General features: G+C 32.0%; 1 protein-coding gene across 1 annotated transcript; it reads left to right on the top strand.

Moving 5' to 3' along the window:
- The first annotated feature begins 6,853 nt into the window (after positions 1-6,853).
- LOC133301911 (transcription factor RAX3-like) lies at positions 6,854-8,148 on the top strand. The gene is made up of 4 exons (XM_061501628.1): positions 6,854-6,989; positions 7,177-7,306; positions 7,395-7,758; positions 7,855-8,148. The coding sequence occupies exons 1-4, from the start codon at positions 6,854-6,856 to the stop codon at positions 8,146-8,148; spliced, it is 924 nt and encodes a 307-aa protein (XP_061357612.1).
- Positions 8,149-21,235: the final 13,087 nt, after the last annotated feature.

Raw genomic sequence — 21,235 nt, forward strand, 5'->3', positions numbered from 1 at the left:
TTTTTAATCCATTCCAACATCCAAGCATGCATTTTTAAGTCCAATTAGGTTCATATACAGGTTGGTTACTTGTTTAACTCATTAAACATACCAAGACTCCACTTTTACTCATTAAAACTCATGATCAAAGGTTGTACAACTTACCCAAGGCTCAAAACAGCAAGGAATAGTGCTCTTGGAGCTCTCAAGTCAGCTCCAAGGTTCTGTCTCTCAAGGTGCACGAAATGGCACACCACCAAGGTTCCTCTTCACCAAAAAAATGGCTTCTTGGACCAACACCAACAAGAAACAAGCTCTCAAACAACTCAAACAAAGAAGTCAGCCCCACAACCCCTACACTCAGTGGTTGAACAACCAGAAAAGTCTCTCACTCTCACTCACAAGACCAACTATCACTCAACAAAGGTGCTTTGGAGAAGGTTTCATGGAGAAAGGTGGCTCCTTGGTCACCAAAAGGAGAAGAGAAGACAAGGAAGTGGTGGAGGCTGCTCAGCTGAAGGTCTCCCATGTAAAAGGCACTAAACAATGACCTATGATCATGTGCCATGGCCCATATATAGGCCACTTAAGTTAAAACACACAATATTAGTGCTAATAGCTACGCTTAGGATTTTAATCCCAAATTTAAGATTCTGAACCTACTCAATTTTATAAGATTTATCATATTTTTATTTTATTTTTCGCAGCACCTTTCCGGTAGGCGATTTTTCATAGCCAGTATCAGTTCTGGAACCAGTTCTCATTATTTTAACTTGAAACTTGTTTTACAAGTCCTATATATTATTCTAGTGACATATACACACTTATTATAATTTTCCAGGATACTTCATCGGTACGCATTTATACCGAGTAGCAGAACCAGTATCTGCACTTTTCGTCAGAAAAGCAACTTTCAGCATTGTTAATCACTTACTATAAATATTTAAGCCTCATAATAATTATTAGGGTCAATTATGGAATTATTTTCTAATTCTCACATTTATTTAATTAATTTCCTTAATTAACGGTGCAAGTTCTTACAATAAACACTCAGTCCAACAGATCATGCACTTATTAGTGCTTTGGTCGAGAGGTAAAGACCATATGCCTGAGGGAAAGTGTACCATTACATTAGAGGATGTGATAACCATTCTTGGTATTCCCATAGATGGCCTAGTCATCATAGGGAGGAAGCTATTATCGATTGGAGGATATGACACACCAAAGTCTGGTTATGCCTCCTCTAGCCATCGATATAGATGACACTAATTAGAAGAAGAGTTTTTTAGACCTTGACTATCAACACTGAGGCATTTATGCTAGTATGTCATGGAAGGAGCTCTTTTACATCCGCACATATCTTCTTTATTTCATCCTAATCACCATATAGGAAAATACACATAAGAATATATGTAATCACCACATATCTTCACATTTGGTTTCTGTTTTTCCTCTCATGCATTCGTATATGATACTTTAAATTCATAAAAAGTATGGTGATATTATGTTGTATCAACCCAATAGACACCACAGGTTTTCCTCTGACTATCTTAATAATACAAGAAAAGAATGCATACATCAACATTCATCATCATATATGGGACACATACACATAACAACTTTTTAAAAAATCATATGCTCATCCGTTGTATAGATGAAGATATAAATTTAGAATCAAATTGTCTGTGGTATTGGGATAGATATTGATTCACACAACTTTGATTTCCATCTCATGTATTAAGGACCCACATGTTACAATTATTCTATTTAATTGCTCTCACTCTCCATGAGCAACCTTGTTGATGGTTCAGGAATCTCATTACCAATTTAGCAAAAATAATCTCAACCATTATGGATTCCTAATGTGCTTTCATGCAATAATGTTTTATCGCGGTCTGTACAACTTGCTTTGACTCAAATTCTTATGTAACAAACAACTCATCACCTGTTGTCCATGAAACCCAAAGTGGTAATGCCATTTAATTGCCAAGTAATGTGGAATGTCACTCTGAAATGGTGTAATAGGGTTACCTACACATACACATCCATTTGAGATCTAGAAATGTAATAACATAACATTAAACATAAACATTTCAACTCATTAGGTAATAACCTTCCATTTCATGTGGATATGCACTGCCACCTGATGATTGAGCAGCTTTAAGAGCATTTGATAAGGGCACCCTCTCTTGTGGAATTAGATCAGCATGAACTTGATCATTATGATCATTATTTGACAAACAACAATCATTAGCTAGAAAAGTGTACTCATTTTTGTCTACTTCATCGTTGTCGTTGTCTCGCTCCATCATCCAAGTAGCATTGTTTCCATCCTTAGTTATCGTCTAGATATGTTGAGATGTTGATGATGATACATAATGTACTAACTATTAAGATCCAACGACTAAATCAAGATTGAAAAATCCTCAATTGTATCAACCTCCATGTAAAACTCAATGAATTTGCTCTCAAACTAAGCAATAGATGCTTCGAGCATCACATATAATTCTTCTTCATCAGATATTGTTGCGATTATAACAAGTATACCGATCATTTCAAGTAATAAAGTAGTGAGAAAGAGTATCGTCCCACGAGGATTAAAGCACCAAGTACTATTATAACTATTCTCTTTAATTTGGAAAATTCGATTTGGTTGTTGAGAATAATTTTTGAATTAAAATAAAAATCAAGAACATGCAAGAACACAAATAAAAAATATGATTGAAGAAACCATGATAAAGAACTGTAGCTAGGGCACACTTCACCATTGATCCCCCCTTATTAATCTAAATTAATTCTTATAATCAATTACTTCAATTATTCAGACAATTCATCTTCTTTAAATTAATTGGTTAAATTCTAATGTCTTAATGTATTTAACCCTCTACCCAATTATAATTCTAATATCTTAGTAATCCTTCTTAAATTAAGCATTAAGTTCAATGAATTAAGAAGTCTTCAATTCATACAAGCCTATGTCTAGATCATGCACAAATTGTTTTTTTATCCCAGTCAGAATTAAAACCCCCCAATATGTCTATTATGAACTCTAACCCTCAAAATTCTATAAGAGTGATCAGTTCTAATAAAGATATAGATTTTTCATTCAAAGTAAAATAAAACTAATTGAAATAAAAGAATTATAAAAACAATTTAATTATCAAAATGCTTCACATAAGATCCATGACCCTAACTACAAAAGAAAACTAGCCAAACATAACTGACTTAAATAAAATAAAGAAGTAAAAAGAATTCATTAAGATGAAAGAAAAGATGGAGAAGAAGAAGAATCAAAGGTCTTTAATCTTCAATTTCTCTGAAATCCCGATCTGCAGTGTAAGCATCCAAGAATTCTCTCAATTTCTTGATCTCTCCAAAAGTCTCCAGCCAAAGATGACCAATAAGGGTGTACATCCCCTTTTTATAGCTTAATGTCAAATATGCCCAAATCTTGATCAAATCTTTGATGTAGAATCCTCCTTAAACTGTAATTTGATCTCCATTTAAAATGATAAAGTGCTTCTTGAGCTATTAGCACTGATTTCGCGCTACTAGCGCGACAATTATAAAAAAGGCATATGAATCCCGCGCTACTAGCGCGAATCTCGTGCTTGTAGCGTGGCACTTCTGTGTTGTAAGTAGCGCGGATCTCGCACTTGTAGCATGACAGCTTTGCCCTTTTGAGAAATTTCACGTGCTACTAGCGCGAATCTCGCACTTGTAGTGCAACAGCTCTGTCTTTTGCTTTCTCTTGCACTTAAGAACACGTTCTTTTCTAGTATTTTTCCTACAAAAACAACAGAAATTCAATGAGAGAAGAATTAAGCGTGGTTTATCAACTTTATAACAAATATAAGCTTTTTTCTTTCAAAGTGGATTAAATCCTTGCTCTTCTTAACTTAGAAAGCTATATATGCTGGAGGCATATCAGATATTGTCACACCTATTTATTTGAGAGTGTTAATAAGAACTATAGCCATAATCTGAGAAACCAATTGGTTTCTTTGGAGCGTTAATCAACATTAAATCTTCTCCATCAATTCATCGAAACAAGTGTCATGAGAAATACATGTTGCTCTTTTCTCACCCTTAAATGTTATACCACTGAGACCTACAAATTTACAACCATTGTCGTAGACAACAATACAAATTGTTTACATATTTGAACTCATTTTTGAGATAGTAGTAGAGGATACCAACGAAAAAATAGAGAGGGTGAATTTACTTACTCAGAATGTGTTATAAATTTTCCAAGGTGAAAGGGATTATATACGGAGTGTGAAAGGGGGTTAGTATAATTGATGACCAGGATTAAGCCACATGACATTACCCTAAAAGTCTTTGCATGGTTGGCATGCGAAACTCTTGGTGGTAGGTGCTTCACACGATCAGTATCATGCCACATGGCTTAATCTAATTAGTAACACATGCTAACAATATAGGTTTAGTCATGCACGTCTATTGACATGCGGGACATTTTAGTGTATAACAACGGGAAATCCCGCATGACTAATGTGCAGACTAATTTGAATAGTTAGCATGTAGGATTTAATTAGTTGGGTAATTTTTTTGAAAAATGTGTTATTCTATCCTTTTTTTTCAAGACTGCATAAATGTACAGGGGAAAAATCCTAATTAGTAGCATGTTTATGAAAATAATAATTATTTTTAAGACGTCCATAAACATGATGAATCTTTCGGCCTCAATAACGTTTCTGTTATGACGGTCTTTATTAATAGGTCAAATTATTTTTGCAGTCGCTTTATGTACGACAATGACAGGTGTATGGTTATGATTTCTCTCATTTAATATTTTCATCTTTTGTATGGTTATGATTTTCTGCATTTAATGCTTTCACGTGTATATAAGGCAAGTATTTAATTGTTGCACGTACAACAGCTGCAGAAATACAAATCCCTTATTAATATTCTTTTAATGAAAATAATTCTTTTTCGAAGTAGACTGTTCTTTTTTATAATTTTTTTTTAATTTTAAACTTTGACATTATAAACGTCAACGTATCATTCAATTACTGAATTCACGAATAAAAACAATAATTTTGACACTCTCATTTATTTTATATTTTTAATAATTATTTTATACAGTATTTTTCTTTTTTTTATTAAAGGTAAACAGAGAAGATAAACATAATTTCATTTTAATAAATATTTTATGAGAAAATTTAACAAATTGAAAAATCATTATATCATTTTGTCTTTACTTACTTTTTGGTTACACTTATGCAACAAATTAATGATTTTATTAATTTCAATATTAATTTGGTGATTAGTAATTAACAAATAAATTTATATTATTGACATATAATTTTAATTTGTCACATAAGCTTTTTCCGTAACCGAAAATTAATTAAAATCCTTAATCAAACTTGAATTGATTGCTAGATAGAAGTTAAGATACTCAATTAAACGACACTTTTTTCTTCCATAATAAATAATAATAACTCTCTCTTTCTTTATTTTGTTCTCTCCTTCGTTTCTTCTTCCTACAGGTGGCATATGTCTAACGCGTAGCACTCATGAATTTTAAATCCAATAACCAGGAGACCCTACTTTAATTACCCTAATTATAGAATAACAAAACCTCCAGGTAGTAGAGAGCTTGCTGTCCAAACTGATACGAAGTCGGGAATGATCCGATAAAATTTCACTTATTCTATCTCTCTCTATATTTTTAATTGGATCCCATATATTTAATGTCAATAAAGAAATATAGATATAAAGTTTTCTCACAATCATATAAAAATTTCATATGAAGCCTAATTAACAGGGGAGACTCTAATTTAATAACCATAATTATAGAATAGGAACAAGTCCTCCGGGTAAGCAGCCAGATAATTTAATAATCACAGCAATTTACTACTTTTTTTTATTATAACATTTTTGGAAGTTTTAATTTACAAGATACTTAAAGTCCTAATATTTTCAATGGCTCGTTATATTTATATCCATTTTACTCTTCCTACGTAATCGAAGAGTCCCTCCTTGTCCAGGCATTATGTAATAAAGAACAAGTCAAATGAGATTTGATCACTTTAACGTTCCACCAATTCCACCATACATGATGTTTACGTACGCTCATCATCATCATCCAGATCCATTTACAACAATAATTCATATGACCAGTCTTTTGATAAAATAATAATACTAGTGAGACCTAAGAAGGATAGATGGATGGAGAGTATGAATAAAATATATTATAGACAAAGAAAGACAAATAGAAAAACACCAGCGCAGTGTCATTTCCAATTCTTCCATTATTTTGAGCATATATATATATATATATATATATATATATATATATATATATATATATGATTTTATAAGAGTTATGTTGTAGGAAAAATGATTGTGTAATGTTATAAAGATTCGTTTTGCGTGCCGTAATTTTCTTTTTTTCTTTTTTCTTCAAAAAATATGGGCTCCACAAAATATTGTGTGTGTAGGAAAGTTTGTTGTGTCATGTTAAATGAGAAATGCAAATCCCATATATATATATATAATGCTTCAGTATTTTGTATTCACATTTTAAGGACTCAAGTCTTCGGTTCTCCTTCTTTTGATACCTTTGAATAAAATATAATCAGCTTTATAAAAAAAATACTATTACCTGATTTTAAATTAACTATGTTTTAGAGAAAATAAAATGAGGAAAAGAAAATTGAATTCCTTTTTCAAACCCTGCCCGAAGTTTCTTGTCTTTCCTTCTCTAGGCAATCACACACTCTCTCTCTCTCGCTCCCCGTATATAATGGTTAATTGGTTATTATCATTATCATCATCATTCTCGAGTCATAATAAACATTGGCTTTACTTGAAACTCATAGCAAGTAAAAGACAGACAGGCATAGGAAACATGGGAAGGGCTCCTTGCTGTGATAAAGCAAACGTCAAGAAAGGTCCATGGTCTCCTGAAGAAGACGCCACACTCAAAGCTTATATCGACCAGTACGGCACTGGTGGCAACTGGATAGCCCTGCCCCAGAAAATAGGTATTCTATTTATATGGTTCATCTATATATATTCATCAACCATCATAGATCAATCCAAATCAAACATATTTAACTTCTTAATGCTGTATATTTTAGTTCTTGATTTAATTTCCTCATCTCGTTTCAGAACCAAAAATTCTTTATATTGGAGTATTGATTTCTTATTTGTGGACTGTGGTATATATAGGCCTCAAAAGATGTGGGAAAAGCTGTCGTCTTAGATGGCTCAACTATCTTCGCCCAAACATTAAACACGGTCGTTTCACAGAAGAAGAAGACAACATAATTTGCAGCCTCTATGTTCGTATCGGTAGCAGGTAATTAAATTTGTTATTTATCAGCAAATAGCATAACACTTATGGTTATAATTATTAACTCCAACCGATGATAATTAATTATATGCAGGTGGTCTATTATAGCAGCGCAATTACCAGGGCGCACAGATAATGATATAAAGAACTACTGGAACACTAAGCTGAAGAAGAAGCTCCTAACCAAGCAAAGGAAAGAGCAACAGGCTCAAGCTCACCGAGTTTGTAGCCTAAAACATGAGATCAAGAGAGAAAACGAAAATTTGGTGTTACCTTTCCAAGTTATGAGCCAAATTCCTTATTGGTCTGCAGAGCATTCCTTTAGCATTCCATTGGCAAATGTTTCCATCCATGACTATGATCTCAACAATCAAACATCATCATCATCATCATCCTTCAAAAATATGCCATACACTAACGTAGCCACTGCCACCATGAATTCACAATACTCATGTGACATTTCGTTCCCACAAGACCAGCTATTTCCATCCACAATGACCATGACAACCTCAGCAGGGGTGGTGAGTGCTGCAAACGATAGTAGTATATGTCACCCATCAAGCATATTTCAAGGGTTTGGGAACTTTTTTCCCAGTGATTTGAGTGAGTTGGCCTGTGTGAGTCCGCAACAAGTAGATGGATCAATGCAGGTCTTTCATGGATTGGAGGAGTCCTTTGACATGGGTAATGGTAGCACGAACACGACTTCAACAAAAAGCTCTAGTTGGGGAGATATTAGCTCTTTGATTTACTCACCTCTGGTTTCTGAAAGTGAAGGTTGCCAACAAAGATTGCCTCAACATGTTACTTTCGAGGAGTGCAGGAACTTTGGTATGCAAACACAATAATGGCTCTGTACATGTGGGGTGGTGTAAATTTTACCGCTAGGGGAAAAAAAAAAGTATCCTTGCTTAAATTTTTGTGGTTTCTTGATTTGCTCGAACTTTGTAACTTGTTACATTTGCTTAATTATTAAATACAACTCTCTTTTTTTTCCGAATTTCTTTTCTGCTTATATAGCCTTATCCAATGACGAGCTCAAGTGATAATATTTATCATCTAATTGAAACGTGAAAGTTCGGGATTAGTAATTTCTCCTTGATATTCGTGTATGGAATTGGCCGAGATAGAAAATTTTATGAGTGGGGCAAAGAAAGAAAAATAAATTTTACACTAACTAATTCATACATGAAAAATAGTAAGAATGAAAAAATATTGAGTTTTGAGGGGCGAACACTCTCCATAACGCCTCCATGACTCCACCATTGTGTCTTTCACAAAGTACATCTGAAACCCCAAGCAAATGATCACCGTGGAAAGTTGGAAAAGTGCTTTGACGTTTTGGCTATGACTTTTAGCAACCAAGGCATAAAAAATCTGGCTGCATTCTTTTATATTTTCCTTCATGTCTGCTATGTAATAGACGTACATATCATGTGAGTCCTACTAGAAACTAAAGAGCATATGAGTCTCGACTGTCCTTCAATTTGGTTCCTCGTATAGAATCTAGTTGATAATAACAAAACATCCATCGTTACAACTTGAACTAAAATGTTATTTAATTAATAGAACGAGATATTATGGCTACTTTTTTCATACATAGTTTACCTACTTTTCCCCATACCATTATATTACAATCATACCTAATAACGGGGAAGAGAGAAAGGATTAAAATTGATTGAGATTGTGATTTAACGGTGTGAACAGAAATAAATAAAATAGATATGAAAAAGATAGACATAATACTGGATGTATGGCAACACAGGTCGAGGACTAGGTGGGAATAGAACTTGTGTTCGATTCCCACCAAATATATCTTTGGAGAGGGATGATGAGCTTTAATTGTGACTAAGTTCCGATTTGAAATTAGTTTCATAGCCGGCTTAATGAATTTAAGCTTGTGGAGATGTCTGAAGGGTCGACGCACTGTATAAAAGTAATAAGAGTTGGTATATAGAAAAAATAGGCATAAGATTATGTCTCGAAATTGAAAAGGGGCTAATGAGTTATATGATCTTAAAAATTATTTGGTCTAATAGTTTTTTTTTTCTTTTTTTTAATTGCGTATAGTACACTATAGGATTACTCTCTGGATTTTCTCGTGGTTTTCTTCAGGAAATGTGTCATCTTTTCAACTTTTTGAAGTTATATATAAATAAACAGCATTTCTATTATCATTGTTTTCAATTCTTTCCCTTTTAAAATCTTTCGATTGAATTTTTTTAAAGGAAAAATTAGTATCAATAAACTTCATTCAAGAAATTACGTTTTAAAATAATTTTTGCAACCTGATGGTTTTTGATGATTAAAGCAGAGCCTTAATCCTATTGGGAAATCCTTATTACTCTTACTGTTTAAGACAACATTATTATTCACTAACCTGATGCTCCATTTTAGTTCATAATATAATCCTTTATTTATACTGTTTGCTTCCAAGCTTACACCTTTGATTTGAGGAGTAGCTGTTAAAGAAAAATAAACCTTAGTTTCTTTTCTACTACATTAGCTCAGTTAAAAAAAGTTAAGTGTTGTTATCAAAAAAAAAAAAAAAAAAAAAAAAGTTAAGTGTTTGGAATTTAAATCGTAAAAATGAATTTCCTGTGCAAAGGTGATCCAAATGATCTATTTATTCGAAGCTTCTGTTTCTTAAAAAAAAAAATTGAATCTAAATAAAATTTATTTACGCTTAAGTACCTAACAGCAAGAGTTAATTAAGAAATTTCTTACTTTATTAAGAGCACTAAAGAGTAAAGATGTTTTCTCAAAAGAATTTTTTTTCTTAAAAAAAAAAAAAAAAAACTAGTATACAAACTTGACCATTATCATTGAAAATTAAGACAATTGAAGATACAGACCAAACCACTATATTGGATTGTGGAAACAAAATGGACATTAGTCCTAGGGGTGCTAAACGAGCCGGGGGCCTTTGGCTCGGCTCGTGAAGGTCTGAACTTACATGTTTACATTGATTGTTAATTGGATCAAGGCTTGGACTTCTATAAAAGCTCGTTTAATAAAAAGGTCTCAGGCTCCAATTCAAAAGCTCGGTCTTAGAGCCTCTCAGGCTTGCCTAATATATTATTATTTTATTATTTTTTTATATTTTTTATACTACTTGTGATAACCCTCTCTCTTATTAGTCTTACTGTTTAAGACAACATTATTATTCACTAACCTGATGCTCCATTTTAGTTCATAACATAATCCTTTATTTATACTGTTTGCTTCCAAGCTTACACCTTTGATTTGAGGAGTAGCTGTTAAAGAAAAATAAACCTTAGCTCTTAACTTTTCTATTATTCACATAATCCTTTATTTATACTGATCACCTTTGCTCAGTTAAAAAAAGTTAAGTGTTTGGAATTTAAATCGTAAAAATGAATTTCCTGTGCAAAGGTGATCCAAATGATCTATTTATTCGAAGCTTCTGTTTCTTAAAAAAATAAAATTGAATCTAAATAAAATTTATTTACGCTTAAGTACCTAACAGCAAGAGTTAATTAAGAAATTTCTTACTTTATTAAGAGCACTAAAGAGTAAAGATGTTTTCTTAAAAGAATTTTTTTCTTTAAAAAAAAACTAGTATACAAACTTGAACATTATCATTGAAAATTAAGACAATTGAAGATACAGACCAAACCACTATATTGGATTGTGGGAACAAAATGGACATTAGTCCCCTATTTTGGATTGTAGAAACAAGAAGCTGCTAACTAAATTTGAGTTTTACATTATTACACAGCATCCTTTCAATACGGGTTTTCAAAACGAAAAGAAAAGAAAAAAAAAAAAAAGCGCACAAAGGAGTTGGACGTTACAGATACATTTTATAGGCGAGTATAACTTACAATAATTTTACTTAAAATAAAAAAAAAAAATAATATAAGTTGTGCCATGAGAGCTGACTTACATTGAAAAATAAAAAAAAAAAAAAAACTTAAGAGTAGGTCGCAGTTGTTGTACAAAAGTCACATAATTTATTTTATTTATTTTTAAATTCCCCAAGTTGTTGCCTAGGAATACAAATTCATCTTAATAATATAAAAAAGAAAAAGTTACCCTAAGTCGTCGATCTTGACCACAACTTCATTTAAAATATTATAAAAAAAAAAAAATCCTCTCAATGAGTTATATGGCATGTGCATGACTTACCTCCATGCACTATGTACTATTAATTTTGCACCATCCTATGAATAAAAATTTGACTTGCACCAAAGTGACACATTCCTCTTGTAAATGCAATTTGTAACAAATCAAATCAATTTAAAAATTTAAACTTTTGAAATGAGATGATTATTTACAAGGATAAGTTATTCTCTTTACTATTTTTTCTGCTTAAGTTATGTATCAGAGCCTCTACGATTAAGTGATCACAACTTTGATCCTTATAGCAGTGGTGGACCCACTTGCGGGCAAAGTGCGGTCATAAAAATTTTTATTTTAGCTTTATTTTTTTTCTTGGTTATAGGTCTTTATTTGTCTCTTGATTCAATATATATATTAGAAGTAAATATCTTTTTATGTTCCTAACAAAAAATATGGTTCCCATTTTAGTTCCTTACAAAAAAAATTTAGTCTCGAGGTCCCTAAAAAATTTAAAGTGGATCAATTTAGTTAAAATCGTGATTCCTCACAAATTCAAAAAAGACCTACATTAGTCCCTCAATAAGATCAAAATGGGTCCACTTTAAATTTCATAAGAACCAGGTGACTAAATTTTTTTTTTATAATGGACTAAAGTAGGGACCAAATTTTTTGTTCGAGACCAAAAATGATATTTACTCTTATATTAGTTAGCAACGTAACAACGTACAGAGATGATTAAAATAACGTAGAAACGCAAATTGATCACAGAGAAAACTTATTTTTCCTCCCCGTCATGTACACATTCCATGCTCTCTTCATCCTTTGTTTCCTTTTTCATTTTTATAAAAAGAGAGGATTGATTGCAGGTCTGATATTCTCAAATATGTTAATATCTAGAGACGAGGCCTTCACTATGATTTTGCTTGCCTTCTGTACAGGTAGTGTTGACTTTTTTATTCATCACTATAAAATAGAATGATGATGTATGGATATACTGGAATATATTCTCATATTTGTTTTGAAAGATTGGTAAGATTTAGGGGGGAATTAATTGGTTAAACTATTGCCTGCAGCTTGTTATGGAAGCAACTAGATTATGAACGGGTTCAAGCATTGATTTAAATCGGATGGGAACTAAAAAATCATAAAACGTAAAATCGTAATGTAAAAAAATTGTAAAAAATCATAAAAACGTAAAAGCATTTGAAATATTGGTAAAATCGTTTTGATAAAAAAATCGTAAAAACGTAAAATCGTAGTGATAAATCGAGATTTTAACAACCATGATTATAGTACACGCAGCTACGTAGTGACTTATATTTTTAGGTTAAAAAGTGACTTATATACTAATAGAGAAGTAAATTAATTATAATAATCTAACTAATTACCTATTAACCAAATTTAATTAATTAATCATATGCACTAATAGATTTTCATGCTAGTAAAATCTATTCCCCATTTCTTCTCAAGTCTTAATTAATTGATTAGCATTTATGTATAATTTTATGGTGTGCCATCTAACTTTTTCCCCCTAAAAATGTTGTTTCTTATTTAAAAAATGATCAATGGCATTAATATATTTTCTTAAAAGGACTCGTAAAAAAACAAAAAAAAAAAACTATTTACTTGCATTTAATTATTTATATTTTATTTTGAATCACTTTTATTTTTTTCTCTAACTATGACTGAAGATTAGGCACTTGTGATAACTTTCAATTAATGCTTTATCATGTCCATCGGTGTATCTGCATTATTAGATATCTAAATAAATTTATATACAAAATTATATTAATACTGTATTGCACAATATCACCTAAAATTATTATATTTACACATTGTTATAAACTATTTAGTATTTACTTGAAATTACTCATATCATAAAGTTTGAATTTTAATATATATGTGCTAGCTAGCGCTTTCGGCTAATTGTACTTTTTTTTGGGAGAAGAGGGGCGGGGGGGACTAATTGTACTTACAGGTCAAAGTAGGCCAACTCAATGAATGAACGATCACAGCTCACCAGGAGTTGTCGCAAATTACAACTTAATCAAATTACCAATATTTAATGTTGACTTTCTTTATAGTTCATTTGGGAGACAAAGCTTTTGGAGATAATCTCTATTTTTACACATTTCTAACATAATCTTTGAAGTGATTTGATATTGATAGTAGATTTGTCTGCATTGGAAACTTCAGGTCCAGCAGCTGATCCGAATTGAATTTCAAACCGTTGTTTAAAAAGAATTTTTAAAACTCATGTTATAACTTTTTTATTTAAAAGACATCTGGCTATGACATGTGTACAGTATTATTATTTGGTAAATATGGCATATAAATTAATAGAAGACAAGTACATTGACAGGGGTTTAATTTCTGGTCGTGTATATGAAAAAGACTTTATTGATAGAAGTAAAACTTACTTTGTTGATCTTTACATCTCGAAAGGATTAGTGTCCGACTGTCGGCCGAAAAATATCTTGAAAAAATAAAAGAAGAAGTTAATCTTACAATTAAGCAGTATGTTTACAAATATTGATGTCACTTTAGCTATCACTTTTGGATCGAATTATTTGGAAGCAAATTTAATCAATATGATTATATATATGACATGATTTGTCACATATCGATAATTGAAGCATGCAATTGAATCGTTGAAAGGGAGAAAAAAGGCTGATAAGGGTAAGTCTGGTTAATTTCTATCAGGGTATGCCTCATTAGGTGTCCAAGTACATAAATATTATGGGGAAATCATTGTTGTATTTTATATGCGGAGAATGATTTTTTATACAACTTACATTTTCAATTTTAATCATTACTTTTACTTGTATTTAATGATTGATATAACTAATAAATTAGTTTATTAGAATCATTAGATGCATATAAGATTAACGATTAAGATTGAACATAAAATTTATTATTTTTATACGGTTGTAAGTTTATCATGTCCTAGTTTTATATAGATAATATAAAATTTATAAGGTATTTTGTCACTCAATAAACAAATATATCAATCAGACAAATTCAAATGCAATTAATAATTAAGATGGGGCTATCGTGTATATTTAGATTTTATTAGAAATAACGATTAATAAAAGTAGAAATACATCTCGTCAACCCGTATATATGTATGCACAGCGAAAAGGAGAAACGAAAGAGTGAAGGATTTGAAGTCTTCAACTACTGAAATTTAATTTGTTTATCTCAGTTGTCCAGTATAAACACAAAGCCAAGGTAAACATTAATATATTAACTTTTTTTTTTTTTTTTGAAGAAAAAAGAAAGTAGCAGTTGTCAAGTTGATTGCAGCATAAATTGAGAAGCAAAAGCTTTGAAGAAACTATAGGCAGCCGCTGAACACAACTAAAACAGAAGCTTCTATCCGTAATTGGGTTGGGTAGGTCGTGACATCAGCAAGATGAGAAGAAGAAGAAGAGAAAAAACAATGTGGACTGAACAATAATGGCGCCTCTATAATTAAGTACCGCACATTACAATCGTATATGCAACTAATAAAAAGGAAAGCTTTATAAAGTGGCTTGGAATTTGGAGAATAATGCCTTGACAAGAGTAACCATTTTAGAAACAGATTCAAAGTATCCCAACAAAATTTTTCTACTTTTTTAATTTAAGATATATTTTTTCATGGACATGGCACATTCTTTCAATGCAATGACGATAGTAAAGGATTAAATAAATACAAAATGAGCCTTGATTGAAGCCTTCAAGTCTTCCCAGGCCACGACAAATACACCCCGACGACCTTCTTTTGCAAGCATTTTGTTCGCCTTTTTATGCGTGTGGAAGAAAAGCATTAGTAAACAAAGATAGGTAATCCCCAATGTTTTGTAATTACTTGATGAAATTGACACTCACTAACATGAGAACATATACTTTTTTAATCTAATTTGTATTCATTTTCATCACTAAAGTCACCATTTCGAAGTATATAAATTGTTTCCATCAAGATCAAGTTTCAAATATTTTTCTTGTCCATTTTGGCCGGGGCAGACAGAAGAATTAGGAAGAAATGAAGACAATTTAGGGAATAGTGTTTCTTTCTTTCTTTTTCTTTTCAAAGTAATGAAGCATGGTTACTAAATAGTAACTAATATACAAGGTAAAAATTGGTATAAAGTCTGATAGATAATTAACTTTATCAAATAACATTCTTACTGCAGAATATGATTTTAAATAAACGAAATATTATATATATATATATATATATATATATATATATATATATATAGGTAAAATTATTTTTGTAGCCACTTTACGTACAACAACGACAGGTGTATGGTTATGATTCCTCACATTTAATGCTTTCATCCCTTGTAAGTTGTATGGTTATGATTCCCTGCATTTAATGCTTTCAAGTATGTATATGGCAAATATTTGATTGCTACACGTATAGCAGCTGCAGAAATGTAAACCTCATATATATATATATATATATATATATATATATACACACAAGATTTTTAGTCACTTAATTGTTAAGAAATTTATTCTATAAAGAATAATTTCAAAAGGTATTGTCCATGTTCACTAATACATAATTGACCTTTAGATAAGGAGAATAGATCCTCTCATATAAAAAAACACGACATGGTCATGTGAGAATATCACAATCATACAAACATGAATCGACGGTTATGATTTTATAACTACTTATTTTAATATTTTTTTTTCTCTTCCTTTATTACCATTGATCCAACTTTGTATGGTTATGATTTTCAACATGACTATGTCATTTTTTTTTTCACATTAGAGGATCCGGATCCTTGGATAAGATAGTTGTAACACGCAGTTCTAGAACCGATTTTTAACATTACATATGATATCAAGCGCAGTTACAATTAGAGTAATTGAGTTAAATTATGGATAAACTTTTTCTTTTCTTTTTTGCTCATAATTAATTTCATACTCAGATAATTCAAATACTTTAATTATAACTCATACCTTACGCAGAAACATCTAACATTGACTTAATATCATCCACCATGTAGCCCCCATAAGCTAACATAGTGTAAAATATACATTGGAATCTTACTGACACTGAACAGTCAACACATTTTCTAAAAATGGAGCTACAAATCTTCATCATAAATTCTGATGTTTTACTACATTAAACTAGACATTTTGAGCTTTCCAACGACATATTATAAACCTCAATTAGATTTGCATAACTCAAGAAACGTCTGTTGCAAGCCAACTGCTTCGAACCAAACTTTCAAAAAACAGGGTAGCGATTAAAAATAAGAACTGAGAATATTTCACCACCCAAACCATTTTTAAATTGGGTTTTATAAGAGTTATGTTGTAGGAAAAGTGATTGTGTAATGTTATAGAGATTCGTTTTGCGTGCCTTAGTTTTTTTTTTGCTTTAAAAAGTGTGGGCCCCACAAAATGTTGTGTGTGTAGAAAAAATTTTCGTGTCATGTTAAAGGACAAACTAAAACCCCTTTTAAATTTGTATACAAGAAACTATACTTATGGGGATTTAATTTGATATATAATATGCACCGTTTGGTTAAGAAACAAAGGAGATATACCATTTCCAAAAACTGACCAGAATCTGTCAGCATAATTGCGAATCTGGACAATGCTCATTCTTTCAAAAACTAGGAATGAATCTTAACCCATAAAATTTCCATATTTTAGTACATGGAACTAGACATCTTAAGCCTTAATTTGATACCTCACACGTCCCATTTGGTTGAGAATATAGTGAATTATGGACCTTCTAAATCGATTACTACAGTAGGTAGCATTAATTTTGACAGGATCTCATCGTACTTTGAACAAAGGCGTTGTCTCAAATCATTATGGTACTTAATTGACCATCATTTAATGGAACATAGTCTAGACATTAAGTCTTCCCTTCTACATATTCCTTAAATAACATATCTTGTAACATCAACATCTCATGACATTATTAACTCACCTAGCAATATCATTAGCATGGGTTATCAAGGATTTAGCTGCATCCCAAACAACATATCAACAATAATATTCCTTTCTCTAAATAAGGTACAAGCTCATAATCTCTTACACATGAACATTTATGAATACATCAATAGACCACCTAACAATCTCTTTTCATAGGCATTCATCTACATAGCTTGCATCTAAAGCAACCTTATAAACATGCGTACTTTATACATAGGTTCATATAATGACGTTCATCTTTTTGAACATTTCATTTACATCATAAATCTCATCATCAAAGTCCAATTAATAATCCTTGTCTCTTGGACATAAACATCATTAACTTTAACTTTACATAATCCATGCTCATTGCTTTCTAGATAAATACACCATACACGATTATACAAATTCATATAGCCGTCCTTTTGGTCTCAAAATACATAGTCATGGAAATATATCAAGCAATCTGTTTACATGTACATATACATCATCATATGATCTAACCATTTGATTACATATGCATATACATGACAAGATCATCAAATCTACATGTTATGCCATAACATCTATATTGGCTTTTTGCCACATGCTGCTCCCGTTCCATCTGTGGAGGTACCTTAAATGTGATTTGATATGCCTCCAGCATATATATTATTTTAAGCCAAAAAGAGCAAGAAATCTTAATCAATCTTGAATGAAAAGGCCCATAATTACCATTAAACTGATAAATCCTTATCAGGTATCTTGTCACTGATTTTCTTATATTTTGTAGGAAAAAGTACAAGAAAAAGGCCCAATTGAGTAGGACAGAAAAACACAAGATTGAAAGCACCATGCTACTGGCGCGGCTCTGGCGCTATCAGCGCCAGCATCATCTTTCAACACAGCCCAACCGCGCTATCAGCGCGAGATTCGCGCTAGTAGCGCCAAGCCACTGCCTCCAAACATAATTCTCACGCTATCAGCGCCAATCTGGCGCTAGTAGCGCGGGAGGCACGTGACAATTTTAAATCATGATTCAGAGGGTATCTGGAAAGGATTTTGAACAAAAGATATGATTAAGATTTGAATCAAGGAGACAAAGGTTATAAAAAGAGATTGAAAACCCTGTCTCAAGCATCTTTGGCTGGAGAGAATTGTAAGAATCAAAAAATCAACAGAGTTCTTGGAGGCTCACGCTGGAGATAAGAATTTCGAAGAATTTGAAGATTGAAGACAATTGATCCTTTTTCTTCATCTTCTTCTTTTTATTCTTTGCTATGAATTTTTATTATTTTGAATTGTTAAGGTCAGATATGTCTAGCTAATTTTTCTGTGTAGAATGGATCACGGATCCAATGTGAATCCTTTATAGTTTTTCCAAACATAATTAATTTAATTAATTTAGTTTTATTCTACCTGAATGAATTTTTCCTTATCCTTTTTAGAATTGATCGCTCTACTATAGGGTTTTGAGGGTTAGAGCTCACAATAGGAATATTGGAGTTTTAATTCTGACAAGGGTAGAAGAACAATCTGTCTATGATCTAGACATAGGCTTACATAGATTGCAGACTTTTAAATTCATCTGCTTAATGCTTGATTCAAGAGGAATTGCTAGGACACTAGGATTCTAATTGGGTTAAAAGGTTAAATACATTAAGACATTAGGGTTTAACTATTAAATGTGGGAAAGATGAATTGTCGGAGCTAATGAATTAATTGATTATAAAATTCAATTTAGAACTATAAGGGAGGATTGGAGGTGAAGTACATCTTGGCTGCAGTTTCCTTTACAATCTTATCTACTCATATTTTCTTTTACCTTCTTGATTATTATTGAATGTTGTTGATTATTATTGTCCTTAAATTTCAGTCAACAATTACTTTCTCAATTAAACTAAGTTTTCCAAATTAAGGGGACAAGTTAGAATAATAATTGGTGCATTAATCCTCGAGGAAACGATCTTTCTTATCACTTTATTACTTGGAACGATCGATATAGTTTTCGATTTCACAACATGATTCCTTAAACACAGGGTGAGATATAAATCTCACTAAATTGAGGGCTCTTGGAGTATCTCTCCACCCTGTAGTTCATTTACTATAACGCCCCGTTCTAGAATCGGTTTGTTAAAATTATGTATGACATTAAGCGCAGTTACAATCACATCAATTGAATTAAAATACAGATATTTTTTTTCCTTTTTGTTAATAAACATTTCCGTTTAAAATTAATTCTGTAATTAAAACAATTCCAAAAAATGTAATCATAACTTAAACAATACGCGGAACACTAAATGTATTCTTAACTAAGTCATACGTTGCTCCCACAAAGTGCCAAGTAGTCCCTTTAAACCAACAAGGCTTAAAACTCATTTTATTCATGTTCAACACTAAATATCTTCACTTTTTTATTACTCAAGGAATTCTATACCTCCTCTATGATCCTCATCTCCTACAATGTTATAGATCTCTTTGTTAGCTTCCTGTGGGTTTAAATCACGCTCAATTTGGAGTACCATAGCTCAAGTTATAAATTTTTTTATGAAAAGAGTGTTGAACCCACAGGGGCTCGGCGCTATTACCGGAGCTGAAAGCGCCACGAAGCAGGATTGCTTCTGTTTGACGGCGCTAACAGCGTCAACTTGGCGCCAGCAGTGCCAAGAACAAGGAATTAAAACTTGTTTTGGTATGTCACCCATAACTTGGGTCATACTAATCCAATTGACACAATATTGGTCTCGTTGGAAAGCTAAGAAAAAGATCTATAACTTCCAAGAAAACCAAAGGATCCAAGTTCATTATATAGGATATGAAAAATGGACCACGACAGGGTATCCTTATAATTATATTGATTCCCAACCCAATTGTCTTCTTTCACCTAATTGACATTGTATAACTACTACAATACATAATCCTTGCCATTTCAAGGCTCACATGATATCGAAATAGGCATCCATGCCCTTCCATCATATATGCAAAAAGTACAAAATTACTCAATGTCCAAATGTCTTTAATTCATAATCATGTAACTTAGCTACAAAATACTATGCTCAAATTCTTAGCTCCCTTCAACAACATGAGATACCAAGGGGGTGAGCATAGGCTAAGTCCACCAAAATAAAGCATGATGTATATATATTGAAAGGCTATAAAATGTAAATCCTATACATGTTCATCTAACATGCACATAGGGTAATTCTAAAAATATTTTTAAGCATGTCATCTACATATGCAGTCTACTTTGGCCTCCTGCCATCGATGCTCCTGCACCATCAGTACCTGAAAGGGGGTCCCCGCAACACGAGGTGGGATATACATATATAGCTCAGTAAACTAAGGGTGCTTCGAGGATTCCTCCATCCCCAAAGTTTACTTTAGGCATACAAGCATGACATTATGACAATAGAGCACATAAACATATATCAAATGTAATATGTGCAATTTTAATCTACTGGCTAGAGATCTATAATGTATGCATTACGCAAGGAAATAACCTTCTAACAACATACCACTCATAAGGAAACAACCTTCTTATGCTTCACACAAGGAAACAACATTCTTATGTGGCACACAAAACAACATACATAAATTGCTATATCTCACAATTCATGCATTTACATATCCTCGTAAACGACAATCCCATCGGGACTTGGTAGAACAACAAAAGGATATATCTCAAAGTCTGAAAGCTTACTTGTAAAGCTCCAACCAATGCTCTCCCTCAAAACCAAGGAAAATCCACAACTAGCTTTATTCCAAAGTCTCAACAATCACTAACTTTCCAAATAACAACCTACTTGACAAGATAAGTTTGTAATCAATTAAATTGTCTACAACACAATTCATCAATTTTCAAACCAAGTGACTATAGCAACATTCACTAACAACATAAGGTAGTCCACACAAAATTTCACAAATTTTGGAACTCACCTACAC

This window comes from Gastrolobium bilobum, unplaced genomic scaffold, assembly GCF_033153095.1.
Source record: "Gastrolobium bilobum isolate Gb01-03AN ecotype WA unplaced genomic scaffold, APGP_CSIRO_Gbil_v1 utg10892, whole genome shotgun sequence".
Taxonomy (NCBI): Eukaryota; Viridiplantae; Streptophyta; class Magnoliopsida; order Fabales; family Fabaceae; genus Gastrolobium; species Gastrolobium bilobum.

Coding starts and splice junctions, on each gene's coding strand:
- LOC133301911 (XM_061501628.1), top strand. CDS start 6,854: ATGGGAAGGGCTCCTTGCTGTGATAAAGCAAACGTCAAGAAAGGTCCA. Junction 7,307..7,394: donor TATGTTCGTATCGGTAGCAG/GTAATTAAATTT, acceptor AATTATATGCAG/GTGGTCTATTATAGCAGCGC. Junction 7,759..7,854: donor ATTCACAATACTCATGTGAC/ATTTCGTTCCCA, acceptor AGTATATGTCAC/CCATCAAGCATATTTCAAGG.